Source organism: Euprymna scolopes, chromosome 3, assembly GCF_053919585.1.
Source record: "Euprymna scolopes isolate OS-2025 chromosome 3, ASM5391958v1, whole genome shotgun sequence".
Taxonomy (NCBI): Eukaryota; Metazoa; Mollusca; class Cephalopoda; order Sepiida; family Sepiolidae; genus Euprymna; species Euprymna scolopes.
Window position 1 is genome coordinate 129,376,010 of NC_136484.1, and position 16,524 is coordinate 129,392,533.

Consider the following 16,524-nt stretch of genomic DNA (forward strand, 5'->3'; position numbering starts at 1 on the left):
TAAAGCCACGGCCACCATCTTTAATGTCTTTCTGTCTCAGATTTCACCTGAAAGTAAGTCGTATAGCCACACAATGTACACACACACACACATGGGAGCACTTGCTTCTTTTGATTATTACATTCAACTCTACACAAACATACAAAATAATGTAATGAAATTTTTTCTCTTTACATTACAACATAATGGCAGACTTTTGTTTGTCTGTGCTTGTATCTGCCATCATTTTAAGATTCCTTGCAAATATATTAAATATTAACAATATCCAATATGGCTCCAGTTTATCTTCAAAAAGAGTTCTAAATGATATGATACTCAGGATAGCAAAGAAATACTGGAGTGTCGAGAGAGTAGGAAAAATGACAAATTAGAAAGAATGAAAATTATCAGATATTAAGGTGAAGGCAAAAGATATAAAACTGATTAGTCAAAAAAAAGAGAAGTTTTGAAATAGTGTGTAGAATATCAAACATGTTTGGATCACTGGATGTCATTTTCAGGGCAAAGTTCATAAAGAAAGAACAGAATATTTGAGAAAAAGAGTAAAAACTAAAGGGGGAAAAATTCTGGATTCAATCTGTACTAAGATGCACAAGACCGATCTTCAAAATTTTTGAATACTAGGCAAACTGACAAAGTTTTCCAAACGAAGCATCTCTCCTTTAAGCAATGATTGAACAGCTTTGTAAGAATAAGAACTAGTTCTGGTTACAGCTTGTTAGAGTCACCTGTCTTGCTGACATCTAAGTTTGGTAAGTCTGGTAATATCCTAGGCAGATATAGTGGGGCAGATTATCTCAATAATCCATAAGAACCTTTCACTTAGTGATACATAGTATGCGAAAGATTGTCTCAGCAATCTGCCCCACTAATATATGGATGTCACTCAGAGTGCTTCCGTCTCTGAATAGAATTTGGTTACTAGGCGTTGGCTGGAACTATGGACAACAATAGTTTAAACGTGTGTGTAACATCTTTCTTTTAAAACTTTTACCTCTATCCTCCTCCAATTTCACATTTTGTATGTTGTTAGAAATATATTCCACTTTCAAATGTCCGCACAAAACATTTCATACCAAAGGCTGACATTGTCATCCAGACACTAGCATTTCATGTTTATGTAATCATTAGTGTAGGAAGTAATAATTACTGTTAATCGAGAGATTCGAACCCAGTAACAAATTTACCCTTAACTTCGTAGATTAGCATTCTACTCCAAGGCCACTGACAACACAAAAATTGAGGGAAATTAAATGCCTATAAATGCCAAATCGATGGGGCATACATAATAAACAGGCAGAGTATTCAACAACTGGAAGTCGGAATGTTACATTAAAAAAAAACACACAAAAAAACTGTCAAAATCAAAACGAAACTGAATTAAAAGAAAGCTCTAAATGTTGAACTCTTCCCCTCAAATATATTTTGTTCCTGTTGACTCACAAAACAATATCAATGTACATTAACAATATTTTATATAATAACTAGCAAATGTGTCCGGCATTGCCCTGTATTAAATGTAACGTTAAATTTCTTTTAAAAAGTTCAAGAAAAAAAAAAAAAAACAGAAAGAAGTATACATGCGAATATTGTTTTTTTTTTCTAAACAGTTCATTTCTTATAAGTAAAAAAAAAAAAAATACTGTGACAATACTATGAAAAGTACTGTAACCATTAGACCAGCGTAACACGATCTTTATTAGGTGTTTTCAACTTACTTACACTTAACATAAATAATCTGTAATGTAAACTATTCATGCATGCATATTCACGGAACAGTTAGCAAACATAAAAATCTGATGATTGCCACCTATCAATTTTTCAGTTTTTACTTTTAGCAGCCCTTTTTTTCAGATGAAAATGGATTAAAAAGTTTTCCACATCTCTGAATATCCTATATACCAAATTTTAAGTCTGTAGATAAAAAATTCATTGAGTATATAGGTTGAAAAGTGTTCTTACACACATATTCTCACTTTTATAGATATATAGAATAATATGGATTTGAATGGATGATAAGGATTCATAACTTGAAATCTTCCATGTTTAAACACAGCCGATATGGCTCCTCCTCACTAATGTTTAAAAAAAAGTCAGCACATGCACTTCCTAATTTCTGGCATAGTGCTACCGGAAGCAGTGACAAGGCAAATCAGTTCCTTCACTTTTATTCTTCAATATTTCTATAGTAAAGTGATTTATTGAAATAAAATATAAGAAAACGACATTATTGAAAAATATACAATAAAAATTTACAAAAATTACACAGATAAAAATAACACAATTAGTCTTTATTTGCACTTTTAATAGTAAAATTTAAAAAATAAATGGTTTTATTTTATTTGAAATTATATAAGAAATATGTTTATGAAATTATAAAAATAAAAGTTTTTTTTTTTTAATTTTAAAAATAAGTTGTTTTTTTTTATTTGAATTTATATAATAAATATAGGTTTATTAATGTAATGTACTCTAGTAGCTCATACTGGTTATGTATGCGCTTTGATGTATACAGCTAAACTCTTGAGAAATCTACTAATTGAAGGTCATTAATTAATGTTTGCTAAGTGACACATCTGTCACTGACAGTGAAATTGACGAAATGGCCAAGCCCATTTTTAGCTAAGTACTAACACCTACCAGCACTGTAGGCTACTCTAGTAATAAAAAAAAGTACATGTATAGGGGAGATATAGGTGCGAGAAAAGAAAGTGAAGGAACTTATTTGTCTATGCCGGAAATTAAGAAATACATTAGAAAAAAAAAAAAAAAGGGAAAGAAAAGGAGAATTTCATGTAAGTAACAAAGAAAAGGAGAGAACATAAGTAATGCCTAAAACGATGCTAAAATCTGATTTTCTTGTTTAAAAAAAAAAAAAAAAAAAAAAAAAAACAATACGAAACACATAAAAAAAATTTAAAAAAATATATCCCTACCTGAAAAATGGCTGGTAATCGTCTCAATTTTGTACCCTTGACCAAAAGTAGTGATGGTGGACCACTGGCCGTCAAGTGATAAAGGAACAGCTTAAACCAAACAGAATTCACCTGAAAACAAGAAAATGAGGTTCACATTAAACAAAAATATCCTTTAATTATTCAAGCTGTTGAACTTTAATTAAAATATTTGTAAAATTGTTTTTATGAATGTTTAAAATTCATCAAAATGTAAAAAAAAGAAGCCAAACCAAACTTATTAAAAAAACTAAAAAATAAGTTGAAAACATAATAAAATTTTTAAATGCTTTAAACAAATATTTGCTATTTTGTGTAAACATATACATGGATCATTTCAGTTTTTTCAAAGTTTTTCCTATAAAAACCATACACAAAACTGTTGCTGAAAATTACATACCTCATTATGCAGCAAAAGTTCTATAAACAACATTATTTATCTCTCTCTCTCATATATATAACAAATTTACATGATTGCAACACTGGACATGCTAATATTTCGGACAAATGGTTGGTTAAAATCAGAAGTCCTCGTCAGGTGACTGAATAAATGGTTGCTTTCCACAGAAGAAACCAGTTAAAAAAAATCAATGATTTAACCAACCATTTGTCCAAAACAGTGTTGCGACCATGTAAATTTGTTTATATTAAAAATATATCTTGCTGTTCTTTTATTGAGTACGCTTAATAACCTCATTAAATTCATTAGTTATCACTCTTATGTAGATATACACACTGCTTATACTGATATGTATTTATAACTAAAATCTATTTCAGAAGTGATACAGTAATCACAGTAACATTGTTATAATGTTCGTACCTATGTTTTTACTTTACACATACATTAAAAATAATTTGATGTTGCTAAAGGAAAAATTCCAACTTATTAATTTTAAAATGAATTGTTCCAAAATCAAATTATGTCATCCTGTCAACTAAATCTACATTTCAAAAAGTGACAATTGTTTTGCTAATTTGAGGAATATTTAGTTTGCAATTATTTTTATTATAAATAGATAGAATATTACCTCTTGTTTTAAAAATAAATTGCAATAATTTAAAATAAATATACAATAGACATTTGTCTTATATATTTAAGGAATATTTTAAAAACTAATGAAATGATATTTAAACATCATTTTACAGTTCTTAATGTTATAAATTTAAACAAACATAACAGAGCTAATAAAATTTTTAAACTTGCAATGCCCCCTATGGATCTAACATCTAAGTAGGTTTAATTGTTATGTGTTGAAGGGCACACATGCAAATGCATGGTAGCAAACGCACTGAACTGTGGTGTCAAGTTGTCAGATTGATAATGTCAGTGGTGAAAGGTCAACTATTTGATGCACCTGTCAAAGGTGAGCGTACCTGAAAAAAAAAAAAAAAGAAAAAAAAGCAGGTCCCATATATAGCCCAGAGAAAAAGAAAAAAAAGAAGCAAGCCACAACCAGTTGAAAAATTAACATTGCACAAGCACGGCTCTTTCAACCCATCTCCCTGTTCACTCTCTCTGTCTCTGACTAGACACGCATTATGATTCAGAACGAAAGAAACAGCAAATAAAAGTTTTTATATTTTTATACAAAAATAAAGTGTATAAGTTTTTCTTTCTTGCTGGTGAAAAATCGACTACGAAAATGTTTCATTTAGTGCTGTTTTTGACTGGTTATTCTAACAACGAATAATGGTGACTGGACAAATTGCGAACATAACGACAAAGAAGGATCCTGTGAAGTTGAAGAAAACGAAAAAACAAAATAAGGTAGAGGACTTCGATTTTTTTCTTTTACCCTCGTGTTTCTGCTTGAAAAAAAAAAAAAAGCATATATATATATATATATATATATATATATAGTGATACATTTATTAAAATGTATAATTATTTTATTGATTTTTAGCCGAGAGGAGATATATTTTCACTATATTTTATTTACTGTGTAGTCTTTGCGCCAAAAGATGCATTCTCATCTGCTCGTTCACATTTTGTAAACAAAACAGAAAAAAAGGGGAGGAGGAGGCCTGCAAGTAGGAGGAGAAGGAAGAGACAGAGATACTGTGAACGAAGGGTGGAAGAGGAAAGAGAAAAGAAAGCTCATGGTCGAGAGAGAGGAGAGAGAAAAGATAGAGAGAACTAAACCGTATATATAGAGAGATAAACTGTATAGAGAAAGAGAGAGGGGACTGAAAAAAGTTGTCAACAGTCAGTGGAGCTTCGTCATTCAAAGCGACAAGATGTAAGTCAGCGAAGTTCGGGGTGGTGAAGCCAGCGAAAGGCGACGGCTGTGTGGTAGCAACGTCGTGGAGGTAAATATCAACAACACAAGCTGATGTTGGCGGTGACGGTAAAAATCTGTTTTGATCAGCGGTCAAAGTTAGAATATTGACTGAAGAAAAGAATGAACCCAGCGAAGGAAGGATCCAAGGAGCAGCGAAATATTTACTATAAATCAAGGGCTTCGATGAGCTTCAGAAACAAATACTTGGAGCAATTAAAACACACGCGCGTAATGAAATGTAAACAATCCGAAGGACAGAAGTACAAAAACTAACCTGCACGTGCGTAATCAAATGTGAACAATTTACAGGAAAGAAAAAAATATATATATATAGATATATATAAAAAGAGACAAAAGAAATGACGATCCCCTGTTAGAAATAGACGGTAGGAATTACTTGGGAGATGTAATAAACTCCAAAATGGAACAAAAAAGTTCATAATGATGGAGGAGATATTGACAAACTATTGATTAGGTTACATGAACCGTCACATCTTAGAAAAAGAGTGGTAGTGTCTAACCACGACAATAATGGTCACATGGACGTGGAAAAGATGTTTCATGCTATTAAGCAAAAATATTTTTGGTCATGTTTATTTAAGGAGGTTAATGAATACATAAGCAAATTCATTCTGTGCCAAACCAGAAACTTGAAGAAGCAACAACCTTGAATGCAGGAGTGCAATCTGCCTCCTTTTCCTTACGCGAAACTGGCATTGGATACTTCCGGGCCTTACCCAAAGACACTTTCGGGTAGTACATAGTTCATTGATATGTATCGTGGTTGACCGGAGGCATTTATGGTCCCTAATAAGACAGAAACGGTGGTGAATTTGCTTTTGAATTAGATTTTCCCTAGATTTGGGGCACCACTCCAGATGTTAACAGACAATGGGCCTGAAAATGTTAAAGTGATGAAGAAAGCATTGGAGAACCTCAACATATATCATGTGACCACGTCATTTTATCACCTCCAAAGTAAAGTCAAAGTAGAAAGATTTCATAGCACGATGCATGATGTTTTAGTGAAAAAGGTTGGGAACAGTCGTGGGATATATACATTAACCAAATGTTGGCGGCTGTCAGATTCCATGTGAGCGAAACAACAAAATTCTCACCATACTACTTGCTCTACAACAGAGATGTGATAAGCAACAAGAGATCACTCAACAAGATATGCATCAATCTTTTATTTTGGTAAGGAATAACATTCGTAAAGCTAGGAAAAAAATGATAGAGGACTCGGATAAGAAAACAAAGTCGACAGATTTTCAGATCGGAGATCTGGTTTATTATAAGAACCACCAGAGGTGGAGAAACCTAGATGTATGTTGGAAACCATATTATGTGGTTATAGATAAAACAGGCCCTGTTTCATATAGGATTGAGGATCAACTGACAGGTTGTGTGATGAAGGCACAAGCAGAACATCTTCGAGCAGCGTCGATTGAGGAAGGTAAAATTCCCAGCACGGAAAGACCATTAAGAAAAACTGCATTGGGTGCTTTGAGGTTGTCAGCGATTCAGTCATAGAACAAGCTGATATCCCAATACGAAGGAGTCAACATAAACAAGAAAGGCCGGATGAGGATTCTGACATACTGTTGATGGAGAGGAGAGTCATGACATGTAACATAATGTTGAAACTTACAAATAGCTTGAACGAGAGTTATCCCCTATTTGCATCACTTGTGGAGGTCGAAGACAATAATAGGAGCTGTTTGGAAAGGCCGAGAGTAGGTTCAGAGTTTGGAAGTGGGGAAGAGAAACGTAAAAGGGAATTGTTTAGGTTGGATAAGATCTATATTGTTTTTAAAAGAATATTCCTTCTCAGGGTTTGTACCATCTTTGAAAGATGATTGTGGCTAACCGTTTTGACAGAGTGTGCGAAGCGTTAAGAATGAGTTATGAAAGAAAAGATCATGAGAAAAACAAAAAAAAAAAATGTAATTTTGTTTATTAATTCAAGCAGTAAGTATGCACAGGAGTCATCAAGTGTCATCTACCGATGTTAATTTTATAACGACGTGGTTACCGTCGAATGGTTTTCACCATGCATTGGTGTTCCCCATATTAAGACATTTAACAAAAGAAAAAGAAAAAAAAAAAAACTTGTTATGAAAAGAAAAAATAAATTCAAAATAAAACTGTAATGACTTGAGTTAACAAGACAGTAACAAGTCGAAAAAATGTATATACGACTGATATTTATACCGACTGCAGCTTGCAGGAAGAAAAAAATAAAAATAAATAAAAGCAAAAATGTACGAATATGGTTATGTTGATGTAAATGAAAAATAAAGTAAAAAAAAAATAAATAAATAATATGCACATATCATACTGAAGGGGAATACATTTCATAATGCTTACAGGAGGTAAAAGTCAAATGTTGTTTTTGGTGTAGCGAGTTTTTATTTGAATTGTTTGAATGCAATTCTCTCAACAAAACCATTATGCACTCCACATGGAAGGGTATTATGTAATATTATTTCTTGTTAAATTCTCTTTTTCTCTCTTGGTGAACTAAGCTGATGCTAAACTACACAGGATGAAAATTAGAGCCACACTTTAGTAAAAGTTTGGTGCTTTTGTTAATTATTGGTATTTATCAAATATGTATGACATTTTCCACGGTATAAAAATACTTAAATAATTGAATTGAATTGCATAAAAATAATTACATTTAAACATTTTTAAATATAAAAGGCAAAATGGGTGCACACGTTTGTGTATGTCCACGAAAGGCTTTTTGTGTCGAGGTTCTCACATTAGTTAGATTCCAGGAGAAGTTTTCTTATACTTCGTAGATCATAATATCTCAGATTTACAAATGGACATCATCTCAATCTTTTTTTTTTTTTGATCGAGTTTTAAAACAATTCCCTCATTTCGAGTGTTTGTCTTTTTCATATAAATAAAGCGAAACGACTCAAAGTAAACGCAACCGCTGCCTGGCCTTCTGGCTGGGTAGTATCTGTTCTATAATTTGTCCTTGGTCAATGTAGGAGAAACCCTCGATATGACAAGATCCCTGGCGACACCAGATGATCTTGCTTTTCAAATAGAGGATGAGGCATGGGGGGACATACTGACACTTGGTCAAGGAAAAAGAGATGTTTATGAGAGAAGAAATAGTGAATATTTTGATGAGAAATAAATAAATAAATAAATAAAAATGATAATGAGATTTTCGAGGGCAGAAAAAGCAATACAGGGTCGTTTTCTGGTTTGGATTAGAACAACAATGCAAATTATTAAGGAAATTGTTTGTTTGTTTGTTTGTTTTGTTTTACGGCATATCAACCACTTTGGGGTCATTTAATGCCGAAAGGTTCGTTATGTTGTGTTAAATATTGGTTTGTTCTTCTTAAGGTTTTTTTTTTTTTTTTGTGGGGGGGGGGGGGTCTTTCCTTATATTTTTGAGTATATTTTAGTTTCTTTCAGAAAATTGATAATTTTTTGGGGATCAATCTTGTTTAATATTGTTTTCAGATTTTTTTCTTGGTAATACTTTGTTCGGATTTGTTCAAGGTCAATGCAGTTTGTCAGTATATGGTGTATTGTGTAGGGTTCTTGACACGTTATACAGTTTGGTGTCTCCTCCCCTTTTAGTAGATGTGAGTGGGTGATGTGAGTGTGACCTATTCGCAGTCTGGTCATTACTACCTCTTCCTTTCTTGTTAACTTTTTGGTGTCTCTCGTTCCAATATTTGGTGTTATTTGGAATAGTTTGTTTTTGGTGCATGAGCTCCAGTTTTCTTGCCATTTTCTCTTCAAAAATGTGTTTATTTTAGTCTTTAGGTCTGTATAGGGGATTTTTCCACTTATGTGGTTTTGTTGCAGAGTTTCCTTTGCTGCCTTATCTGCTTGTTCATTCATGTATATGCCGATATGGCTTGGTATCCAGCAAAAGATAATGTTTTTTTTCATGGTTATGGCATCTATTTTGTTTAGCAATTTTGTAATAAGTGGGTTTGTCATTTTTTTTTCTTTTAGAGATATGAGTATTGAAAGTGAGTCAGTAAATATGATATATTTTTGATGGTCATCATTGGTTATTATATTCAGTGCCAAATCTATGGCTGTTGCTTCTGCGCTGAAAATAGAAGATTCGTTTGGGAGCCTTTTCTTTAGTTTTATTTTTTTGTGGATGGCTGCGCATCCTACTTTATCTCCATCTTTTGATCCGTCAGTGTAAATTTGTGTATATTCTTTGTATGTATTCTGGATGATAAGTAGTTCTTCATGGAAGGTTGATGGGTGGGTTTTCGTTTTGGGATATTTATTTAATTTTAATATTATGTGTGGTTGTTTGATCATCCAGGGTGGAGTTTTTGATTTGTTATATTTATGTATTTTTGTAATGTCCATTTGGGCTTCTGTGAGAAGGTTTTTTATCCGGAGGCTGTAGGGCTTGATATCTTCTTTCTTGTTGAAGAGATGTGTGTATTGTGGGTGAAGGGTACATTGATATGCAGGATTTGTTGGACTTGATACCAGCTTTAGGTAATATTGTAGCGCTAACTTCTGTCGTCTTAGAATCAGTGGAGGCTCGTGGGCCTCTATATAGAGGCTTTCTACTGGAGAGGTTCTAAATGCTCCCAAGGCTAATCTTAATCCTTGATGGTGGATTGTATTTAGTTCTTTTATGTAGGACTTCCTTGCTGCTCCATAGATGAAGCATCCATAGTCCATTTTAGATCTGATTAGAGTTTGGTATAATTTTAATAATGTGACTTTGTCTGCACCCCAATCGGTGTGTGCTAGGACTTTGATCAATTGCATTGTCTTTTGGCATTTTGCTTTTAAATATTTTATATGCGGTATAAAGTTCAATTTTTTATCAAATATAATACCTAAATATTTATGTTGGTCGGTAAGTGGGATGTTCTTGTTATCCAGTTTCAGGTTGGGGTCGTGGTGGAATTTTCGTAATTTGCAAAAGTGGATGCATTTAGTTTTTTCCTCTGAGAATGTAAATCCATTTTCTATGGCCCATTTGTTTATTTTATTCAGACAGAGTTGTAGTTTGCGTTCGGCTGTTTGTATATATTTAGATTGGTAGTATATAAGTAGGTCGTCCACGTATAGGGCATTTTCAATTCCTGGGTCTATGTTTTTTATGATATTGTTTATTTTAATGTTGAAGAGGGTGACAGACAGGATACTGCCTTGGGGGACCCCCATTTCTTGATCTTTTTGGACTGAATAAGTGTTGTCCATCCGTACTTGGAAGTTTCTATTTGTTAAGAAATTTCTGATAATTTCTGGCATTCTACCCCTAAGTCCTAGTTCATACAGGTCTTTTTGGATTCCGTATTTCCAAGCGGTGTCATACGCCTTTTGCATGTCAAAAAAAATTGCTATTAGATGTTCTTTTTTTGCAAATGCTTCTCTTATGCGTGTTTCCAGTTTTATTAAGTGATCGGTGGGGCTTCTATTTTTCCTGAAACCCGACTGGCTTTCTGTAATTAGATTTTTGCTTTCCAAGTACCAATTTAATCTTTCGTTAATCATTCTTTCAAAAGTTTTGCACAAACAACTAGTTAGTGCAATGGGTCGGTAGTTTGTTGGGTTTGTATGGTCTTTTTTTGGTTTGGGTATTGGGATTACTGTTGCCTGCTTCCAGTTTTTTGGAATGTTGTTAGTTATCCATATCTCATTGTAAATTTGTAATAAGTAGTCCAGTGATGGTTTTGGTAGTTTTTTGAGGAATTGATAATGGATCTCGTCGGGGCCGACTGCTGTATCGGGAGATTTGTTTATTGCCTCCTCTAGTTCTGCACTGTTGAATAATTGATTGTAGTTTTCTTCATTTTTTGATTTGAAGTTTATTTTTATTTTTTCTTCATTTTTCTTTATAGCTTGGAATTTTTTATTTTGGTTTTTTGATGATGAGTTCATTGAGAATTGTTCTGCTAATTTATTTGCGATATTTTGTTTGTCGGTAATCTTTGTGTTGTCGCATATAAGGTGTTTAATAGGGTTCTTTGTATTTTTTCCTGCTATTTTTCTGACCATCTCCCATACTTTTTTGGGTTTTGTGTTTTGATTAATTTTTGTTACATAATCTTTCCACGAGTTCCGTTTTGATTCTTTGATAGTTTTCCGTGCTTTGGCTTTGCTGTTTTTATAGGTGTCCAAATTTTCTTTCGTTGGACTGTTTTTAAATTTCCTTAGGTTTGCACGTCTGGCTCTTATAGCTTCTTTGCATTCTTTATTGTACCAGGGTTTGTTATATTTTGTAGTAGTGGAACTTTTTGGTATGTTCTCCTCGGCTATTGTGAGTAGGGTGTTGCTGAAATATGTGATGTGTTCTAAGTCAGGATTCGCTTCAGGTATTAATCTGTATTGACATGTATTTTGGAAATTTTCCCAATTTGCCTTTTGTAAATTCCAGCGGGGTGTTTTGTCTTCTGGCTTGGGATTCTCGTTTTCTATTATGATTGGGAAGTGGTCACTTCCGCATGCATCCTTATGTGTTCTCCAGCTATAATCCATGTATATAGTTGGGTCACATAGTGTTATATCGATTGCTGATAGGGTTCCCGTTGGTGGGTGCATATATGTATTCTCTTTGTTGTTGAGTAGGCATAGATTGTTTTGGTTAATTATTTTTTCTATGGTTTGGCCTCTTTTGTTGTTTTTTTTACTGCCCCACCATATATTATGACTATTGAAGTCTCCCAACAGTAGAAAAGGTTTAGGTAGTTGTTTGATTATATTGTTTAATTCAGTTTCGTTTATTGTTTCATTTGGTGGTATATAGAGTGAGCATAGGGTTATTGTTTTGTGTAGTGTTGCAGTTATTGCAACAGCTTGCATATTTGTTTTTAAGTTCACTTTGCTGTGTGGAATGTTTTCGTTTATCAGTATTGATGATCCACCGGTGGCTTTGCATGATAATTTGTTTATGTGGTTGTATATTGAGTAGTGTTTTATGTTAATTTTGTCATTTTCTTTTAAGTGTGTTTCCTGTAGGCAAATTATTGCAGGACATAAGGATTTGATAAGTATTTGCATTTCTTCGATATTAATTTTTAATCCTCTTATGTTCCACTGTAGGATTTTGTTAGTCATGGTTTATATTTTCTTTTGGTTTTGGACTGTTGGTGTTTATGTCTACGTCCATAGTTTCGATGTTAGTTTGGGTGTTTCTTTTGGAAGTGGATGGTCTGTTTCTTGTTTCTGGTGAGAGGCTTTTTTTGGGTTTTGGTCTGGGACTTTTAGATTTACTTTGTCTTGACTGTCTTTTTTGGCTATCAGTTTCAACTAGTTCAAATTTATTTTCATTTTCAATTAATACTAATTCTGTTTTTTGTTTGTCATTTTGTTTTTGGGGGGTAGTTTTTTTGTTGTTCTGTTCTATTTCCATTTTTTCTGTTGTTGTGTGTTTATTTTTAACATCTGTTTTTGTCCTTGTTTGTGACTTGGATCTTTCACGTTTTGATAATTGAGGAGGTTTCATTTCTTTAGGGATTGATTCCTCAATATTGATGGAAGTTTTTCTGATTTCCTTTGTTTCGTTTTCTTTTATACTGGGTTGTTCGTTTCTGACTTTTATTTGGCTGTTGGAGTTTATTTTCAGTTCTGATAAAAAAGATTTTAATTCTTCAAGTATGTTCTTTAGTTCTTTTGCTAGGTTTGCAATTTCTGGAGCAAGGTTTAGTTCATTGTAGTTGTACATTTTGTTTGCTTGTTGGGTTATTGTGGCATATGAGTTTTTGGTGCGATTTGTGACTTCTTTGCGGGCTTCTTGGAAGGTTATATTTTTTTGATATTTGATTGTTATTATTTCCTTCTCTTGATTATATATTTTGCACTGTTTTGAGTGAGAGTGGTGCTCTTCTTGACAGTTTGTGCATTTGGTTTTATTTGGACAGTCTTCTTCATCGTGGTCTGGGTTTTTTTCACTGCAGTTTCCACATGTGAAGAATCTTAGACATTGGTCTTTATTATGTCCAAACTTTTGGCAGTTGTAGCATTGTAAAGGTTTTGGGATGTATTGTTCTATTTTCGTTCTTTCATAACCTATATTGATGGTCTCTGGTATTTGAGGATAATTGAATGTTAATATATAAGTGTTTGTATATATTACCTCTCCTTTTTTTTTAAATGTGATTCTTTTTACATCTGTGACCCCTTGGTTTTTTAGTTCTGTTTTGATTTCTTCTGTTGTGCAGACGGAGATTTCCTGGTTTTTTATGACTCCTTTGGAGTAGTTTAGTGTTTGGTGTGGATAAGCTTTGATGTTTGTTTCATGCAATTTTTGTAGTTGAAGTAGAGTTTTGGCCTGTTTTTTATTTAGTACTTCTACCAATATGGTACCATTCCTTAATTTTTTGACATTTTTAGGTGTTATTTTGCTTGATATTACCTTTTGGATAATGAAGGGTGACATTTTAGTTAACGGTATATTAGACGTTGCTTCTAGCACGATGAATCTTGGAAAGTTTGTATCTTCATTGTCGCTGTCAGAGTCAATTTCTGTGTGTGGTCTCTTGGATTTTTTGGTATTCATAATAATTTTTGAAAAATTCATCAGCCATGCTCCCCACCCTCCTCGGAGCCCCTTATGAGGAAGAACTATGAGGGGGTAAATCCCATTCGCCTCGGTTCTCCAGGGCTACATAGCTGGTATACTCAAACATGGGGAGGTTTCCAAGCATTCACAATATATGGTTATGCCCACCCAAGTATGGGATTTCCCTGTATTTTTATTATTCCTGATGGTTACCTTTTTCCCAGCTTGATTGACCCTTCAGCCATCGCTTATTAATTCAGTTTATTGTTTATGTTGAGTGTTAGTGTGTTTTTGTTTGGATTGTCTGAATTAGTGCTTGTCATGACCAACCGATTGATTGGATCGGGCCTATCCAACCTCCCGTCTAGCCTAGTAAGGGCCAAAGTGGTGTGTTGTAGTATCATGTTATTATTTCCTAGGCATGTTCCACTCAACCACCAGGATCCCGTTCTTAATGCATTACGGGTTGCCACCAACGGTCAACTGGTGGTCCCATTGAAGGATTTTTACCCTCTGCAGGGGGGCAGTTGGTATGTTCTATCGCCCTACCAACTAGGCAAAAAAAAAAAAAAAAAAAAAAAAAAAAAAAGGTGAGGAGGTGAAGGAAAAAGAAAACGAGGGAGGGGAGGGGGAGGAGAATGTTGTTTTTGTTTTTGTTTTCGCAGAACATGACTAAGTTTTGCAAAAGGGAATAAAAAAACAAAGACATCTATGTAGGTGCGTTTCATCTCAGGAAGTCAGTAGACAGCCTGATCTGGTAGCACCAGTATTAAGGAAATAAGATCCTATCGAAAGGTACATGGGGGGGATGCGGTCTTACTGGCCGACACCTATAGGAAGTTAGGGTCAGAGGGAGCAATACAGACTTGCCAACCGAGAATGGTTGACTCATGGTAATAAATAGTTGTCGCTTATCACATCAGGGCCGGGGTGGGGTCTTTAAGAGAAAGACAAACGAGAATTTGTTTTGTGATAATGGCTGGTAAAAAAATCTGTTAACAACGAAGAGGTTGTTTTTAAACCCTGTGGAGTGACACGGTCGACCTGGAAGTGACTAATTATTGATAAGTAACACCTCAGTACAATGAGGGTTAAAAATTGGTATAGATAAAGCCAAAAGAAGGAGTAGAAATTAGGGAATACAAATTGATACGATAAAAGAAGAGAGAGAGAGAGGAGGGGAAAGGAAGAAAGAATAACTCCAAAAAGGTGGATGGAGGAATTACTGTTTTGATAAAAACAAGACACTTAGCTAATTGGGGTCTGTGTTCGCTGATCCCTGCCCGTGGACAGACGGTAGATGAAGAACGAAGAACTTGATAAAAGAACCAAAACGGCCAGCCCCTAAGTTGCATGACCAGGCAGTGTGTAACTATTATATTGTAAAGTCAAAGTCAATAATCAATTCTGTGTTAACAAATTAAGTTTTTGACTTTCTTTTCTTTGATTGGAACGCCGTTGTGAATGCCATATATTTCTCCGATAGCCCAGGTGACGGTTGGAAGCTGATTGAAAGCAGAACCGGGAGAGAGACCAACGACGACCGAAGACGAATTCGACCACTAGACGAAACCACGGGTAACGTAGCGCCACATGTATCGGCTACAGGTGCACTTCAATCACGAGCCTATGCACCTGAGCTGAGCTGCATGGGACGCGTTACATCTATACTGAGATAATTACTATTTATTTGAATACTACCAGAGTGCCCCCTTTTTGGGGGGAGCTGCTTTTCCCCCACATTAAAAACGACCTTCGGAAAAACGCCATTTCCGCAAGTCATCTTTTTATTGATTATGTTAAATTTGCCCGCTTTACACTTCCGGCCGCGTCATGGAGTATGGGTAAGACGTCAGGTTTTCTTTCACTTTCGTTTCTGTTTTTGCACTACAACACCTGGGCAACGCTGGGCACCCCCACTAGTTTTTAATAATAACTGAAGTAAAATTGAAAATTGGCTCTCATATATCCAACACAGTTAATCAACTGAGAACCATATCACTCTATATAAAAGCATATAAGATATTAATGGATACCCACTCGACAGTCAAAACAATGAAAAGAATATGCTGCTGTCCTAGTCCAAATAATTATGAAATTGTTAAATGATAACTTTAAGAAATAAACATATATAGATATGTATATGAAAAAGGAAAAATAAACAAGTATTTTATTTTCATCACGCTGGAATATTATTTCTGTACACACACACATGTGGTGTTTACTTATGCTTTGTATAGAAATAAATGTAATTAAAAATGGTCAATGCAAAAAATAAAAACAGAACAAAATGTAATTTATCATTTCCGGCAGTTGGTGAACTAAGAAAAAAAAAACTGATTTTTAATTTTATTGAAGCATGATTACTGGCACAAATTTTGTATTTAAAAAATGTTTTTTTCAACAGTTGGCCATTTTCACATGACAGTTTAAAAGCGTGAATTATCTCCCTTACTTCTAATCTCATTTATAAAACTCATATTTTTCAAAATGCATCTCTTCAGAAATGCAAGGTTGCAGAGCGGCATGAAACAAATCAAATGATTGTATTTTTTGTTAACTGTTTTTTTTTATTGTGCTTTAGATGGTAAAAATAGCTGCTAGGAGGTTAAAATTGAAAAAAAAAAAAAAAGGGAACTTGGCATGCGTAAATCGACTTATAATTCTCTTGTACGCATGCACAAGTATACGTTTATATGTTAAAGTCGGTTCATTTTTAATTATTTTTCCTCCATCTAACGATAGCTCAAACAGTAATAACTAA

At 34.0% G+C, this 16,524-nt stretch overlaps 1 protein-coding gene across 1 annotated transcript in view; it reads right to left on the reverse strand.

Moving 5' to 3' along the window:
- The window catches only part of LOC145259102 (protein FAM91A1-like), a 131,165-nt gene that overhangs the window by 14,355 nt on the left and 100,286 nt on the right, over positions 1-16,524 (reverse strand). Inside the window, exon 16 of the mRNA XM_080116760.1 lies at positions 2,937-3,047. Coding sequence (XP_079972886.1) covers positions 2,937-3,047 — 111 coding nt within the window. The remainder of the gene's footprint in view (positions 1-2,936; positions 3,048-16,524) is intronic.